This window comes from Lissotriton helveticus, chromosome 2_1, assembly GCF_964261635.1.
Source record: "Lissotriton helveticus chromosome 2_1, aLisHel1.1, whole genome shotgun sequence".
Taxonomy (NCBI): Eukaryota; Metazoa; Chordata; class Amphibia; order Caudata; family Salamandridae; genus Lissotriton; species Lissotriton helveticus.
The window spans coordinates 1,255,395,796-1,255,411,439 of record NC_136059.1 but is presented as its reverse complement, the minus strand read 5'-3'; the positions used below and the strand labels follow the sequence as shown (position 1 = coordinate 1,255,411,439).

General features: G+C 46.0%; 1 protein-coding gene across 1 annotated transcript in view; it reads left to right on the top strand.

Annotated features, from left to right (window-relative positions):
* Positions 1–15,644, top strand: part of METAP1 (methionyl aminopeptidase 1) — a 360,683-nt gene that overhangs the window by 204,767 nt on the left and 140,272 nt on the right. Inside the window, exon 7 of the mRNA XM_078676209.1 lies at positions 9,045–9,183. Coding sequence (XP_078532335.1) covers positions 9,045–9,183 — 139 coding nt within the window. The remainder of the gene's footprint in view (positions 1–9,044; positions 9,184–15,644) is intronic.

The following is a 15,644-nucleotide window of genomic DNA, read 5'->3' as shown; positions in this document are numbered from 1 at the left end:
GAGTCCCCTCTTTCCCACATCCCCTCCAACATGTAGGGCTATGATCTGGGTTGCTCCTGTTGAGGCAGACTGGAGTTAGATACCAATACGTAGCTCTTTTGGTAGCCGTCCCTGCACTGGACACATTGCGCGCTGTATGCTTAGCCCTATAATAGACTTCTCCCCACTCTTTATTCGAGAGGTCCCTTCCTAACATTTTCGCCTATCTTTCCTGGCTAGGTGTGGAGTGCAGTGGGGCTGGTTGCCAAAGCATAGCGTGAAGTTTGGAGATCAGTCCCTTGTTTTGTAATCAGCCATTTTTCGTATTTCGTCAATTTGCGGCTAACCTGTGGCTGTATACTGGGGTGAAGCAACCAATGTCGAAGTTCTAAATAGCGTAGTCGGTCCGACTTCGGCAACCATAATCCTGCCGTAGTTGTGGAAATGGAATGATGCCCTCCACTTCGAACATGTAACCTGCGGATCTGCATGGCGTATCGTGCCATGCTGAGAATGCCTTGTCCTCCATCCCTGGAGAGAATTCTCTATTCCTGAAAAGGTGTCATAGGTGAGGGGAACGTTGTGAGCCCCCTTTTATTAGGCACTCCATCCCAAACCCTCATCACTTTCTGTGGTTTTTAGAGTTTGAAAGTTTACGTTACATTGTTAGTGAACATTACACCTAACTATAATGTTACTTAAACCTTTGTTTTTTCAGTGATTATATACACTCACACATGCACTGTAACATCATCTTGATCCCTCAGGCTGACGTGGAGAAGTGTGGCTCACTGGTTAGAAGCAGCAGACCCTGAAGCAGAGGTCGGCCCGGGACCAGGGTTCAATTCCCGACGCGGCAGGGTCTTGGGTCAGTGTCCGCGGACTCGATAATTCTCGCCAAGGTGCCTAAGCTAACCATGAGTCCCACTCTGCAACTCTGGGCAATAGCTTGCTTAATCTCCACAACGGCCCTATCAGCGCCGGGGATGCCTGGCTTCACCTTGGGGGTGCCCAGGAGGGACCATCTCACAAGGAAAGCCAGGACGGGTTCCCCAGCGGTATACAGCGCCAGGACACTCCGAGATGGAGTAACAGTGCGCTTTACAAGTATACATTTACATTTACATTTACGTCAATGATATCCATAACCTCACAGACTTCTACCGCAGTGGAAGCTCTTGACTCGTTTGCCCCCTTCGAAAAAAGAATATATCGACTAAAGTCTCTAAGCCATGGTTCATTGACAACCTGAACTCAGAAAGACGTATTTTAAGATCAACTGAAAGTGCTTGGACATCCTCTCCCTCCTTGGACCTCTTAAAAAGCTTAAAATTAGCAAGTAACGCATACAACAGAAGGATAAGAAAAGCAAAAGCTAACTTTATAAAAACTCAACTTGACAAGCAAAAAACCGACCCAAAAAAACATTTGAAATCATCAAACAACAATCTCACAATGGAATACAGTTTGACAGTGAGGCTCTATAGCTGCTAGCATCTAATCTACTAGCCCCAAAATTTAGTAACTAGAGGGAAGTATCCCAAAAGTTTGTGTGCACACGATCATAAGCACCCACTGTCAAGGTGCGGTCCTCAACTGGACTGTACAATGTTCAACATAAAAAGCAATCGGTGCACCACTATGTAATAATTCAATAAAATACAAGTTTTGTATCCAGAGTCGTTTTCTTCAAATTCTCCTTTTATTTTCAATCACAATTGGTTCTAGCGTGACATGCTATGCAAAAAGATTGGGCCCCCCTCCAAAAATATCTTCGAAGTCAGGGAGAAGAGGGAAGAAAGGTAAACCAACTCCCTCGTGACCTATATTTCTTTTTATCTGATTCAGATGAATTCAAAAGTGAGCCGTATTCAATTAAAATATACTGCAAATACATTATTATTCTTTGTAACTTAAATTATTCATTTTTTAGCACTTTTCTTTAAATATCAAAATTATCAGTTAACAATTTCTATTTAATAGACATACAATAAATATACTCAACATATTTAAGTATAACTTTTCACATATTGTAATCCCCAGTTAAGAATTAACACAAGCAAAAAAACACACTCATACATTCATACTAGTTCACTCCGCATTCAAACTACATTCATAGCCACAAAAAATCTCTGGAAAGTTGGAGACATAAGTATGACAATAATCTCCTTTGACCAAAGGGACAACTGCGATGAGCAGGATCTAAATGTCGGTGGTCTACGCGTTTCGGTGACACAGGAAGATGAACACCACCTTCATCAGGACCCGCTAAATAATCAACCAAAGTAACAATACCCAGGGAGTACTGTCAGAGTTCTTGTTATCTGTGATGTAAATAATTGGACCAACCTTTTGATATTGGCAATAAATGCCAATTTCCTTTGTCGCCAATAGAACTGCTCCTCCTCACCAGTCAATTATTTTTTTTCAATCTATTCTTTTTATCACTTTTTGGGCTCTCAAAAAGTCAGGCCTTTTGTCATCAGCGCATAATGACGGGTTCTCGTCAAGTGCACATTGAAAATGGTGTCTCATTAACCGTCACAATACTTTTTATTTACATGAATAATTCGGAATACCAGCTGCCCGGGAGAAGCGATTCACGGAAAGGTATGGATGCAACATGTAGAATGGATCAGCCAACGTGTTTCGTCCATTACAAATGGGCTTCTTCAGGGCGTTTGCGGAGTCCAATTATAAGAAGAGCCGCTGTATCTGGACATGGTGTAAGTTGTCAGCAGTGTCATGCGACTAATAGCCGGACAATTAGGTCACTTTGAAGCAGTTGTAGCCAACCTTTTCTTTCAAGTAACAATCGCAGTTGGTTTACAAGATACCTATATTTATAAGTGCACATGGTCCCACACAATTAAGTGCAGCCCAAAATGGACAGTCCCGTCCACTCATCACCTTGATACGTGCTGGACTTGTATATTAGAAGTGATCCTCCTGGTCCGTATTCAAAATAAGACTTTTATTTTGAGTACGGGCCAGGAGGATCCCTTCTAATATAACCAATTGTGATTGAAAATAAAAAGAGAATTTGAAGAATAAGACTCTGGATACAGACCTTGTATTTTTTTGAATTGTTACAATCTCACAATATATCAAATCCGCTTAATACAGGAGCCATACCACTCCCAAATTGGGAAGAAATGGCTGCCTACTTCCTGGAGAAAACTACAAATCTTGAGAACAAACTTAAATCAGCAAAGGTACTAATCCTGGCTACTCCAATAATCTTTCCACACTCCATCCGGCCTGGTGAACGGAGTGATCCTTCCAGGCAGGTACCAAAAAACACCTCCTGGCACACTTTCACATCAATCAATGATAATGATATCTTCAACATCCTTTCATCCTTAAATCCATCTAATCCCTTCATTGACCCTCTACCTCAGACTATCTTTAAAAAGATTAAAGCCCTGATCCTTTCACTATGTTACAAGATTGTAAACTCCTCCCTACGTCAAGTCACCATACCTGACTGTTTAAAAGTAGGTCAGGTTATCCCTACCTAAAAAACCCTAATGCTGATTTCTCAGATCCTAATAACTACCGTCCTATCTCCAACATCCCCACTCTGGCGAAACTCCTGGAAAAATGTGTACAGATCCAACTCTGTAACAGCATAGACAATTTCCAACTTCTCGACCAACACCAGTCAGGCTTCCATCACGGTCACAGCACTGAACCAGCACACACATGTAGTGGATGACATACTAAAAATGTTGGATTCAAATCGATCATGCCTTCTGATACTACTTGACCTATCATCTTCCTTTGACACTGTTAAACATGACAGTTTATTGTCCCTACTTGAACTAAGGATGGGCAAATCAGGGATCGTATTGTAATAGTTTGCCTCATTCCTCCACAACAGAACCCATAGAGTCAAGATGAACCAATCCCTATCGAAACCCTCCGCAGTCACACTGGGTGTTCCACAGGGATCCCCCTATCACCTATTCTCTTCAATTTATTCATGGAACCACTAGCAGATTCCTTAAAATCTGCTACCATCCATTATCACATGTATGCTGATGACACACTATTGTATCTAAAAATCTCTTCACCAGATGACATCATATACCTCCACTCTATTCTACAAAATACTCATCTTTGGCTCACCGACAATATCTCATGCTCAATGCCACCAAAACCGAATTCCTACTCGTATCTCCTCCGAATAACCTTCCCAAAATTGATCTCTGGATGTAACCTCTTACTGCACTCAACTGCTCTCCTCACATCATAGATTCTGCTAGATCCTTGGGAATTACATTAGACAAATACTTGAATATGCAGGATCACATCATTAGATCAGCAAAGGAGCGAATCATCAGATGAGCATGCTACAGAAACTCAAACCTTTCCTCCCACAGGACTTCAAGCATGTGGTTCAAGCTCTTGTGTTGCCCAGATTGGACTATGGTAGTGCAACTCTGTGGCCTACCTAGATACAAACTGGCATCCTAAGAGCCTCCCTCAATGCGGCCGCCAGACTTGTCTCCTGTATAAACCTCTCCCCGTCCTAAAATCCCTGAACTGCCTCCCTTATGAGGCAAGAATTCAACTAATGGTAGCATACATGACGACACAAAGCACTACATTTCAATACCCCCGAATATTTGGCCCAAACACTAGAAAATTCAGGAGGTTGCGCACAATCGCGAAGTGCAGATCCCTACTACTTGAAACCACTGCGGTTCCATAACAAGAAAACTGGATACAGAGCTTTCTCGGGTGTAGCACCAAAGATATGGAACTCTCTGCCAACGGATGGTCACCTAATTTCATCTACCGCGTCATTCAAAAAAGTAAAATCATTTCTGATGAACAAGTTTTTACCCCAAGCTATCTCCTATATGTATACTGATTGTAAAAATACCTGCGACTCTTATGATTCCTGTCCTTTTCCTGATGACTATCTTTGAAAACAAGTGTAGTAAGGTTCGAGGCATGTGGGCTGCTAAATTCATATCTTAGCATTAGATCGCCGCCTAGTGTTGGGTCCGGATGATCGCACATTGTTGTCCTGGAAGAGTCTTCGAAGTATCCTGAGATAGGTGGCTCCTCCCCTGGACTACAGTGCGCATGGGCATCGGCTCCATCCCCAGATTGTTTTTTTCCGCCATTGGGTTCGGATGTGGTCTCGACGTCTTTCTGTCGAAACAGAGAAAAACTAACTTTTAGCGGCCAAAAGGCCTCGCTTTTTTTGCGTCTGTATTGTCTGCGCACGGTCTCGAGTCTTCCGTCTCTTGGAGCCGGAATAAGCGGAGTTTTCTTTCGCTCTTCGGACTTTAAGGCCTTCTCATCGCGACACGACTGCAAAACTTTTCTGAACATGGAGCGGAGTCCGTTTAAGTACTGCCCGCTCTGTGGGTCCAAGTACCCACACATCGATCTACACCCCGTCTGTAACAAATGCCTTTCGCCTGACCACGACGACGGCAAGTGCAAAGCCTGTGCACAGTTCCGGTCTAAGAAGACTCTCAAGCTTCGGCGCGCGGTGCGCATGGAAGCTAGACAAGCGGCCCCGGATCCGGAAAACATCTTCGGCGACCAGGAAGAAGAGGACCAGGGTCATCATCTTCAAATCTCCCCACCCGAGACGGAGGTCGAGGCGGATCCGGTAGACGACGACGGAGTCGTGGGTCAAGGCCTTGAATACGTCGACGAGGTAGGAGACGACGGAGAGATTTATGGGGCCGCGGCGGATAGCTCAGGGGACGAGCTCTGCCCCGAAGGTTACGAGGATACCGACCGGGTCACGGGATCGCCTGTAGGCCTTACCCAAGACCCAGTGCCGCAAGCCACAGCCCCGCCTTCTGGCCCGGCCACGGACTTACTTGCTGAGCAGACTGTATCGAAACCGAAACCATCGGGATCGACTACATCTAAGATGGCCGACCCGAAAACGAAACTTAAGGACTCGAGTGTCCCTAAGATGGCTGCCGTGCCGGCGAAAACGACTGTACCCGCTACTCCATCGACTCCGTCGACCTCCGGTCCGCAGAAGTCGAAGAAGTCCGTCGATTCCGCTGCTGCAAAATCGAAATCGACGCCAGAGGAGGGGTCCTCTAAGAAAGATGGTCGGCACGGGTCAACAGCGGCGCCGCCGTCCAAGCACGCCAAAGCCGGCTCCACGGAGGCTACGCAGGCGCACGGATCGAAGACTGGCACGTCTGCGCACCGGTCCCAGGAATCGGGGTCGGTGATAGCGGGATCCGCGTCGAAAGCGCACAAGGCCCACAAAGACGTCGGATCCGAGGGAAAGGTCAAGACATCCTCGTCGGCGCCAAAACCCACTGTGAGTGAGACGTCCCCCATCGCCGAATCACTACAGAGAATCAGGGAGAAGGCCTCTGCTCCGTCGGCTCCGATCTCATCGCCGCAGGCGCAAAAGGACAATCCAGCAAAGCCTTCTGGCAAACTTCTCTTTATTTTGCCGCCGAAGGAGGCGCCGAAAGCCTTTTCCACCAAATCGGCACCAAAGAAGACGGTTTCTTCAACGGCTGGCCCACTTCCACGTCGGGTACTCGAATCAGAGGATGATTCAGAGCATTTCATCGACGCTGACACAGGCAAATTGACCATCTATAAGAGAAAAATCACTTCAGAGTCAGTGGACTCATATGTCATCCCACTGAAAAAGAAAAGGGTGCCCCTTGACGCTTCAGGCCTCATGGAACCAATCCAGCCTCCTCCGAGACGGAGCCCTACTCCCTCACCAGAACACTCTGCGGGTGAGGGGTATGATGAGGACGAGCAATACAATTTCCCTATCAATGAACCAGATGCACAACCGGATTCATATGATGACACTGGTGACCAGGGCACCCAAAGTGTGGGGCATGACCCGCAGCTTTTTAATGCACGTGCATCCCCAACTGAGGATTCAGCAGGTTTTCCTGCACTAATTGAGAGGGCGGCAGCCAATCATGATGTGGACATGCATGCTGACCCGATAGAGGAAGACTTCCTTTTCGACACATTTTCAGTCTCTGAAAGGACAGTAAAGACGCTGCCTATGCTTAAAGGAGTCCTCAAGCATGCTGGGGACATATTTAAGGAGCCTACCAGAGCACGAGTGGTCAATCCACGTATTGAAAAGAAGTACAGACCTGCACCTGCAGACCCCGCATACATTCGGGGACAGTTGCCACTGGACTCTCTTGTGGTCGCCAATGCCAGGAAACGTGCCAACTCCCAGACGACGGGTGAAGCTCCTCCCCCGGATAAGGAGTCCAAAGTGCTAGAGGCAGGGGGCAAAAGAGTAGCTGCACAGGCCGCAAATTTTTGGCGCATTGCCAATACACAAGCACTCTTAGCACGTTACGATAGGGCGCATTACGACACCCTAGAACAGATTATACATGAAGGTCTGAAACTAGTCATTCCCCCAAGAACACCACCAGCTCCGGTGTGGAACCTCAATGTGGTCCTCACCAGACTAATGGGACCACCTTTTGAGCCACTGCACTCGTGTGAACTCCAGTTCCTAACGTGGAAAGTAGCTTAATCGCTATCACGTCGCTAAGGCGTGTTAGTGAGCTGCAAGCGCTCACAATCCAAGAGCCATTCATTCAGATTCATCCAAATAGGGTAGTGCTACGTACTAACCCCAAATTCCTTCCGAAGGTGGTGTCACAGTTTCATCTCAACCAAACTATTGACTTACCGGCATTCTTCCAAAACCCACAAACGGTGGCGGAAAGAATGCTCCATACGTTAGACGTACGGAGGGCGTTGATGTACTACATAGACAGGACACAACCCTTTAGAAAGACAAAACAACTTTTTGTTGCCTTCGCACCACAACACAAAGGCAACCCTATTTCCAAAGCAGGAATAGCCAGGTGGATTGTTAAGTGCATCCAAATATGTTATCAAAAGGCCAAGCGCACTTTAACGATAACCCCAAGGGCGCACTCCACACGCAAACTGGGGGCATCCATGGCTTTCCTAGGGAACATTCCTTTAGAGGATATTTGCAGAGCAGCCACGTGGGTTACACCACATACCTTTACAAAACACTACTGTGTTGACGTACATTCCAAGCAGCAAGCAGCTGTAGGACAGGCTGTTCTCAAGACACTCTTTCAGGTTTCTGCAGCTGGCACGGGCAACCGCCGCTGATGGAGGGACTGCTATGTATTCTATGCTAAGATATGAATTTAGCAGCCCACATGCCTCGAACTGAATATGCTACTTACCAGTATGCATCTGTTCTTGGCATGTAGGGCTGCTAACATTCATATCGCCCACCCTCCTCCCCGGTGCCTGTCGCAGCTGCAGATATACTATTGTATTCACTTATTAGCATGGACATCCTTTACACTTTTCACTCCATCTTCTGCCACAATGGCGAAAAACAATCTGGGGATGGAGCCGATGCCCATGCGCACTGTAGTCCAGGGGAGGAGCCACCTATCTCAGGATACTTCGAAGACTCTTCCAGGACAACAATGTGCGATCATCCGGACCCAACACTAGGCGGCGATCTAATGCTAAGATATGAATGTTAGCAGCCCTACATGCCAAGAACAGATGCATACTGGTAAGTAGCATATTCATTATGTATCCTCAAAGCTTTTTATTTCCATATATATAGATCATGTTAGATACTCAATTATACTCATGTAAAGTGGTCTGATACCCAATAGGGTCATGTTCTCGCTATGCAAAACGTTATAAATAAATACACACTCACAAACTCACACACACACTTATATGGTATCTTTTTTTTTACATCTAAATATATTGTAATACTCTTACAGGTACCTTCACTTATCAGATTTACATACTGTGACATAGAAGCATAAAGCCATTTACACACAGACTTCCACTTATGTAATTAAGATGTATTCATTCTGTACCATGGCATACAAATATATGTAATGCAAAAGGCACACATTCTATATAGATTGTGTTGCTACATAATCAACAATTTCTCTGTATGGATAACAATGCAGTAACTTCAGCAAATTGACCATACAGTGTGAAATTCATTTTGTCTATATTTATTTAATTCTTATGTTGTATTGTATCATTTATTTTAGGCATGTATTTCCAGACATTGCTATCCTTCACCCTTGAACTACTATAATTTTCCAAAGTCCTGCTGCACGTCTGTTAATGAGGTGATCTGCCATGGAATTCCTGACAGACGGCCTTTGCAAGATGGTGATATACTCAATGGTAGGTAAAAGGGAAGTTTAACATTTTCATTTGTGTTTGCAATTTTCACAGTACAGTATGTCCACAGGTAGTTTGCAGTTATTTATGCTAAAACTGGTTTGACAGTCCATTGGGAGCCGTAAGTGGCACGGAGGGTGGCTCAAGGGCATCCAGAATCTACAGGGCCTCAATTTTGTTACTTAAGGTTGTTTACCAGTGATGTCCCACGACCCCTGTACTATTATCACCTCTAACTGAAAACCATTGGCACCCTTTAAGCATTTGGCACCCCGGGTAGGGAAGGCCAAGCATTTCAAAGATACCTCATAAAGATGCTTAGGGTTGGCTTGCAGGCCCTAACATGGAAAACGCAATATCTCGAACTATGCATTTTGCAAAAACATAAACTCTTATTGATCAACAAAGTTAGGCCTACAGATTTGCAAGGTATTCACAATAAGAAAGGCCGAGTTCCTCTGAAAATGTATTTGCATCTGTTAAACCAGACTTGCAGGCTTTAACGCAATTGAAATATCAACCCAAGACCTCTGTGTAAAGAGACTTAAACTTCCTTTAGGTACTCATAATGCATTTACACAGAGTCCCTCACCCGATAGATGTGAGTTACTATCCACAATAGAATCTCACACAAGTGGTAAATAGTAGTCTGTTAAACTCTAATGAGCCATAACTCCTGTTGATCAACCCCATGGACCCTGTAACCTCTGTCGGGGCCTTTAAAAAAGTTAGACCCCGGAAAGCAGCTCTAAACAAGTACCTACCTTTTCATGGAACCTTTATTCTCTTTCTGGTGGGCTTGAGTTACCAGCACCATCATCCAGGGTTCCAGACCCCCATACTTAGTTGAACTCAGTTTTGTCCTTCCTGCACAGCCGTTTGCTCATTTTCTTCATGGTTTATCCCCACAAGGCATACTTCCAGCACCCTATCCCACAGCTAATTTAGCTTCTTCCAAAAAGACAAGTACAGCTTCTTCAGCAGAGTCAGGATCGAAGTACCTTGCTTAGCTCCTTAGTCACTTGGCACCTGGGCTGATAATGCAGGGTTTTCCTTTGGGGGATGTAGTCCAGCTATCCCTTTTCTCCAGGCAATCTGCAGCTGGGTCTTGCCCTGGCCCCTGCCTGGTAGTAATCCAGCAAGGAGAGTTATTGGCTTTGGGTCTCAAGTTAATTCCCACCCACCCTGCTGAGACAGTCCTGTCACCAGTCCATGAGAAAATTCACACACTGACATGGGATCGAGCCCCAGGGAACTCTGAATTTCAAAGAATATTCTTTGGAGCGGATTTGAGACAGTTCCTGACTGTGAGAAGTTGGCCTGATATGCAGTGCTCACTATTCTAGTGATCACTATGTATCAGTCCAGACAACCCTTATTGATGATTGGTTGTAAGTCAACCTTATAGACCAGCTATCCTAGTAGCATGGATACGAGCAGTCTAAGGCTAAGACTCTAGAGGGCGTGTTAAGCCAGCTGTTTTACCATCACATTACCCCTTGAACACCAAGTGAAAGGACACCACACAAGTTGTTATCAAAAATAAAGTATATTTATTTATAACAGGACTACCCTGGCTCTTTATGAGACAGGGAGCTAAGCACACAACAAAACTCTTAAAGAATTACTGAAAGTCGCACAATTTACACAAATGCCCGAGGGGCACGAAAAACCATATACACAAGAAGTGGAATGCGAATTACTAGCAGGTAAGTAACTATTCTCATAGACTTTGGAATCGCTAGGCCTACAATACTAAACACTTAGATTAGGAGCAGGAGGCCTGTGGACGTCGTGTGCAGAGTGGGAACTCTCACGCGTAAGGCGGGAAAAAGTCTATGGAGGCTAGTAAAGACAAAGTTACTGTTCTCGGGCGAACCCGACTAGGTGGGTCGAAAACAAGAGTGGATCCGAACACTTAGGGTGTTGGACTATGCTGGAACACCGGAGTACTCAGTTTACCTAGCCCAGGGGCTGCGGCTGCATAGGGTTCAAGTTGCGTCGGAAACCCTCGTTGTCGAACCAGGAGCCCGAAGAAAAGAAGTTGCTGGCAGGCGGCCAGTGAAGAAGTTCGTGGAGATCCAAGCCTGGATCAGGGAAGGAGAAGACCTGTAAGCAGAGGGGACCAAGTTCTGAATCACTAGCCAGTGATTTAGGTGGGCACCAGGATGGCACCGGACGAAGTCACCTCGACCAGGTGAGTGGGCGCTGCTGGGCTCTGCAGTCTCTCGGACCAGGAGGCGTTGTCGGCGACCAGGATGGAGGTGCGAGCTGTCCCACGAAGGTGTCTGCTGTCGACGTCGCTGGACCCAGGATTGGGGCAACAAGTCTTGGCAAATTCAAGCCCACGCGGTGGACTCAAAATGGCGTCTGGAGTGGACCAGGAGGGTCCAGGGTGCTCCTCTGTTGGAGGGGAGCAAGGGCCAGTCTGGAGCAACCAGACCAGCGGTGTTTGTCGTCGTGAAGCGTCGTAAAAGGGCCACTAGCCAACGGGCAAGTGACCTGGACAACGCGGTGAGCAGCAAAGAGCAGAAGGGCCCCACGCAGATCTCGTGGATGCAAGGGGGCTGTACTTCGGTGCTGGAGCTGCTCAGGGTCGGGGCTTCTCTTACCCCAAAGCACTCGGTCGAGGGTCACTCGGTGGTCGTGCTGGACAAGCGTCGTGCAGTTCTGAAGATGGCCGGTCCCTCGAGGTCTCGTCGCACCCACGGATCACATCTGGGCTGATGATGTAGGTTGAGGTCAGAGGTGCCAGGGAAGCCGGTTCTCGTCGTGCTGGAGCAGTCTTGATCCGAAGGAGAGACTGGCAACAAACCGCGATGCTTGGTTGGTGCCTGCTGCTGCAGGGTGACTACTCCTTAGTCACAAGGGAGAAATCTTGAGAAGAGTCTTGAGTTCTTCGTGTAGAAGGTCGGTTCAGGATTCAAAGATTGATCTCCTTTGGAAGGGGGCCTGCTCCTACCTTTATCCTGAAAAAGGGGTCTGACACGCGACTAAGTCCTGCCCTATGGGTGGGACTATGAGGGGGTGGTTACACCCCTCTCCTTTGGCGGGCTTTTCCCCAGCTCAGGGTCTGGTGTGCCCCTGGAACTGGTTCAAGCCGGCCTATGCACAGTGAGCACCGCGGTGCCACTTGCAGTCACCTTCCTCTAAAGCCCTGCCTACCTAGGATACACCGCCCTTGACAGGAAACCCTTTGTCCTTGCCTCCTGCGCTGGGAGGACTCCCAGCAACAGGAGGGCAGACTTGTGTCTTGGTGGCATCATCCATCTTGTGGAGCTGAGGCTATGTCTGACTTTAACCGGGGTTACAGGTTACCAACATGTCGTGTCCCTCTAGAAGGGTGGAATGCTAACCCCGTCGCCAGAATTGGCGAGGGGTTAGTATTCCAATTCGCATGACACTTTACTCGACATGTTTTGATAAAGCAATACCAGAGTTGGCATATAACCGCGAGGATTATAATGCACTTAAGAGTATATGGTATGCGTTATCATGGAACAGCTATTAGGACTTTGTTCCGCAAGCTGCAAACGGGCTCAGCTCATGCCAGAGCACCATTTCACATTATTCCAAGCACTCTGCCTTCAGGATTAAGGCCCGCCATAGGAGTGACTGATAGGAATATATGTGTCCATTTTAGGGTTAGATATAGGAATACTATATCTAAAGCAAAGGGTGATTACACCACCTTGCCCCAGCTGTCAAGCAGCCAGTTGTGTCAGATTTGGATGGCCAGCCAGGGGTGGCATAATACATGCTGCAGCCCCTGGTAGGCCCTGGGTACACCTATGCCCTGGGTACCTAAGGTACACTGTACAGGGACTGATAAGGTGACTCAGTATCCAATTAGATATGTACCTAAGGTACATGGAATCCATTTTACAGAGAGAGCAGTAGGCCTGGGGTCCTGAATAGCAGTGCCCCAGGTCAACTAAGTCAGAAAACCAGCAAAACACCAGGCAAAAAGTTGGGGGCAACCATAGTCAGGGATCTGCCTTCCTACACTGACATTTTGTTTTAGCCCTAGACTGTCCAAACGAAACTTAATCACTCAAAGTTGATGAGGAAGTGGGCAGGCACTTCACTGTCAGGGAAACTTTAAAAAAGTGCAATTAAGGGAGAGGCCTTCCCCTGTACTTACTACACAGCACTGTCTACAGTAATACCTCTAGGGAAGAATGAGGTAGAAGAGAAGAAGGGACTGTCCCTACACTTCAACAGGGCAGTCTACCGCTTTTCAATCCACTTTAAAGGGACATCTGAAATGTTCCTGGAATCTACGTCTCTTCTGGCAGTTTCTCACCATCCTTAGTCTTGTGAATCATTCACCCACAGGAAATTGAACATGAGATCCTGTCCCTTAACAGTAAAGTGCTACATATGCACTCGACAGTCGCCAAAATCAGCACATGAAACATTTACAGTGCACATGGACTCTCTATACATGCATCTTGAATCCTACTCAGAACTCCATTTTTTTTTAGGTGCAAAAGAGTAAAAGTACTGTCCCATTTTTCTTTACAATTATCCATTAATTTGCAGTTCTCCATTTCGGTTCCCTTTTTTATTGACCTCTATTTTTCGTTAATTACAATCTGTACCTAGCCATGTTGTTTTGAAAGGCATCTTCCCAACTTAATTCTTAGTTTCACGTATTTTCATGTTGGTGGTTGAATTCAATTGTAAAGGCATGTAAATGCAGATGTAGTGGGAGCCTAAATGTAATGCGTTTTGTGAGTTGTTTAGATGATCACCATTGGTAGCAGGTGAGATGCATTGTGAACCACATAACATCGGTCTTTTACAGATATACAAGCACTATTCTTTTGCTTTGTTGTTGGGCTTAGAACATCTCTTAACCATGTAATCATGAGGTTGGAAAATCAACGTGACTTTCATAACAAATAGAGTACGGTAGAAGTTAGTACGTTGTCTAATTTTGACTGAAGTTTTTTCTGTCTAAGAACCGAACGTTCTCTTAAAAATAGGTTAAAGGGCTGTCGAGCTCATGATTTGCCACCTCAAAACAATGGGGTTCCCCATTTGTTAGCTATTCCATTGTACCGCACGCTGTCATGTACTTGTGAACTTGCATATTCCATTAATGCTCCTGTAGTATCATGCAGTGTTATGTAGGTAATTCAATGTTAAATGGCTGTCAATATGTAGATGTCCTTGCAGATGAATATAGAGGTGAAAAGATGCTGCAGTTGCACAGGAAATGTATGATTTATTTTTACTTTAAAAGCAGGTGTATGGCTGCAGTACCTCTTCTAATGTAGCTGACCTCACAATAAGTTTGTGAACATGGCAGGCTCTTGTAATCAAGTTAAAGCAGTACATATTTTCATCCATATTTAAATGCACTTAGAAGACTTCAGTATTATGTTGACCTCGGATCTTGACTCAGCAAGCAGTGTCCAAGACATGTACCTTCGTCCGAGTATTAAAAAAGTTCACGGGAAAAAAAGTATTTATGATCGGTGGGTAAAGATGCCCCTTTGCCCCCTCAACAACATAAAACAAAGGCTCTGGTCCCGCCTCTGCCTCTTCTCCACTTACATTCCACCCCCTTCCCCCCCACTGATCCCAAATTGCTTATTATACCATCAAACTCCCCACCACTACCATTTTCACCTGGCCCACAGGATGATGGGGATGGGGATGAAGATCTGGAAAGACCACAGGACACTATTTGGGTCAGTATGATAATCCTACCAAGGATCAGACATTGACCCTGATTTGTATCCCCCAGACCCTCCCCACCTGATAACATTGAATACATTAAGCTCCTTAACAGGGCTGCTCAATATCATGGGGTGGAGCTCCATAAAGAGCCTTTAGAAGAGGATTTCCTCTTTGAAACACTTACTACTTCTCAAAGAGCTACTCATACCTTACCAATGCTAAAAGGCATGTTAAAACGAACACAAATTAAGTATTTAAAGATCCTGTATGGGAAAGAATAATTACACCTAGGGTGGACAAAAAATATAAACCCGCACCCACCTACCCTGTTTACATTACTGGCCAGCTGCCCTTAGACTCCCTTGTAGTCTCCAACGCTCGCAAGAGAGCGAACTCACTGACCACAGGTGAGGCTCTTCCTCCTAAGGAGTCTAAGCTTATTGATGCCTCCGGCAAAAGAGTGGCTTCACAGGCAGCAAATCACTGGTGCATTGCCAGTGCTCAGGCTCGTTATGATAGGGCTGATTACGATGAGTTAGAAAAACTCATACTATATTTACCTGACTAACATAAATCTAAGGCAACCGACCTTATCCAGGAAGGTAAACTTATCTCTAATACATCCATCAGGTGTGCCCTAGATGCAGCAGACACAGCAGCTCGTGCAGTGAACACCAGTATACTCTTACGCAGGCAAGCTTGGTTGAGAATATCAGGCTTCAAGCCAGAGGTGCAAACCTCCATCCTCCAACCAACCATTCGACAAGGAGCAT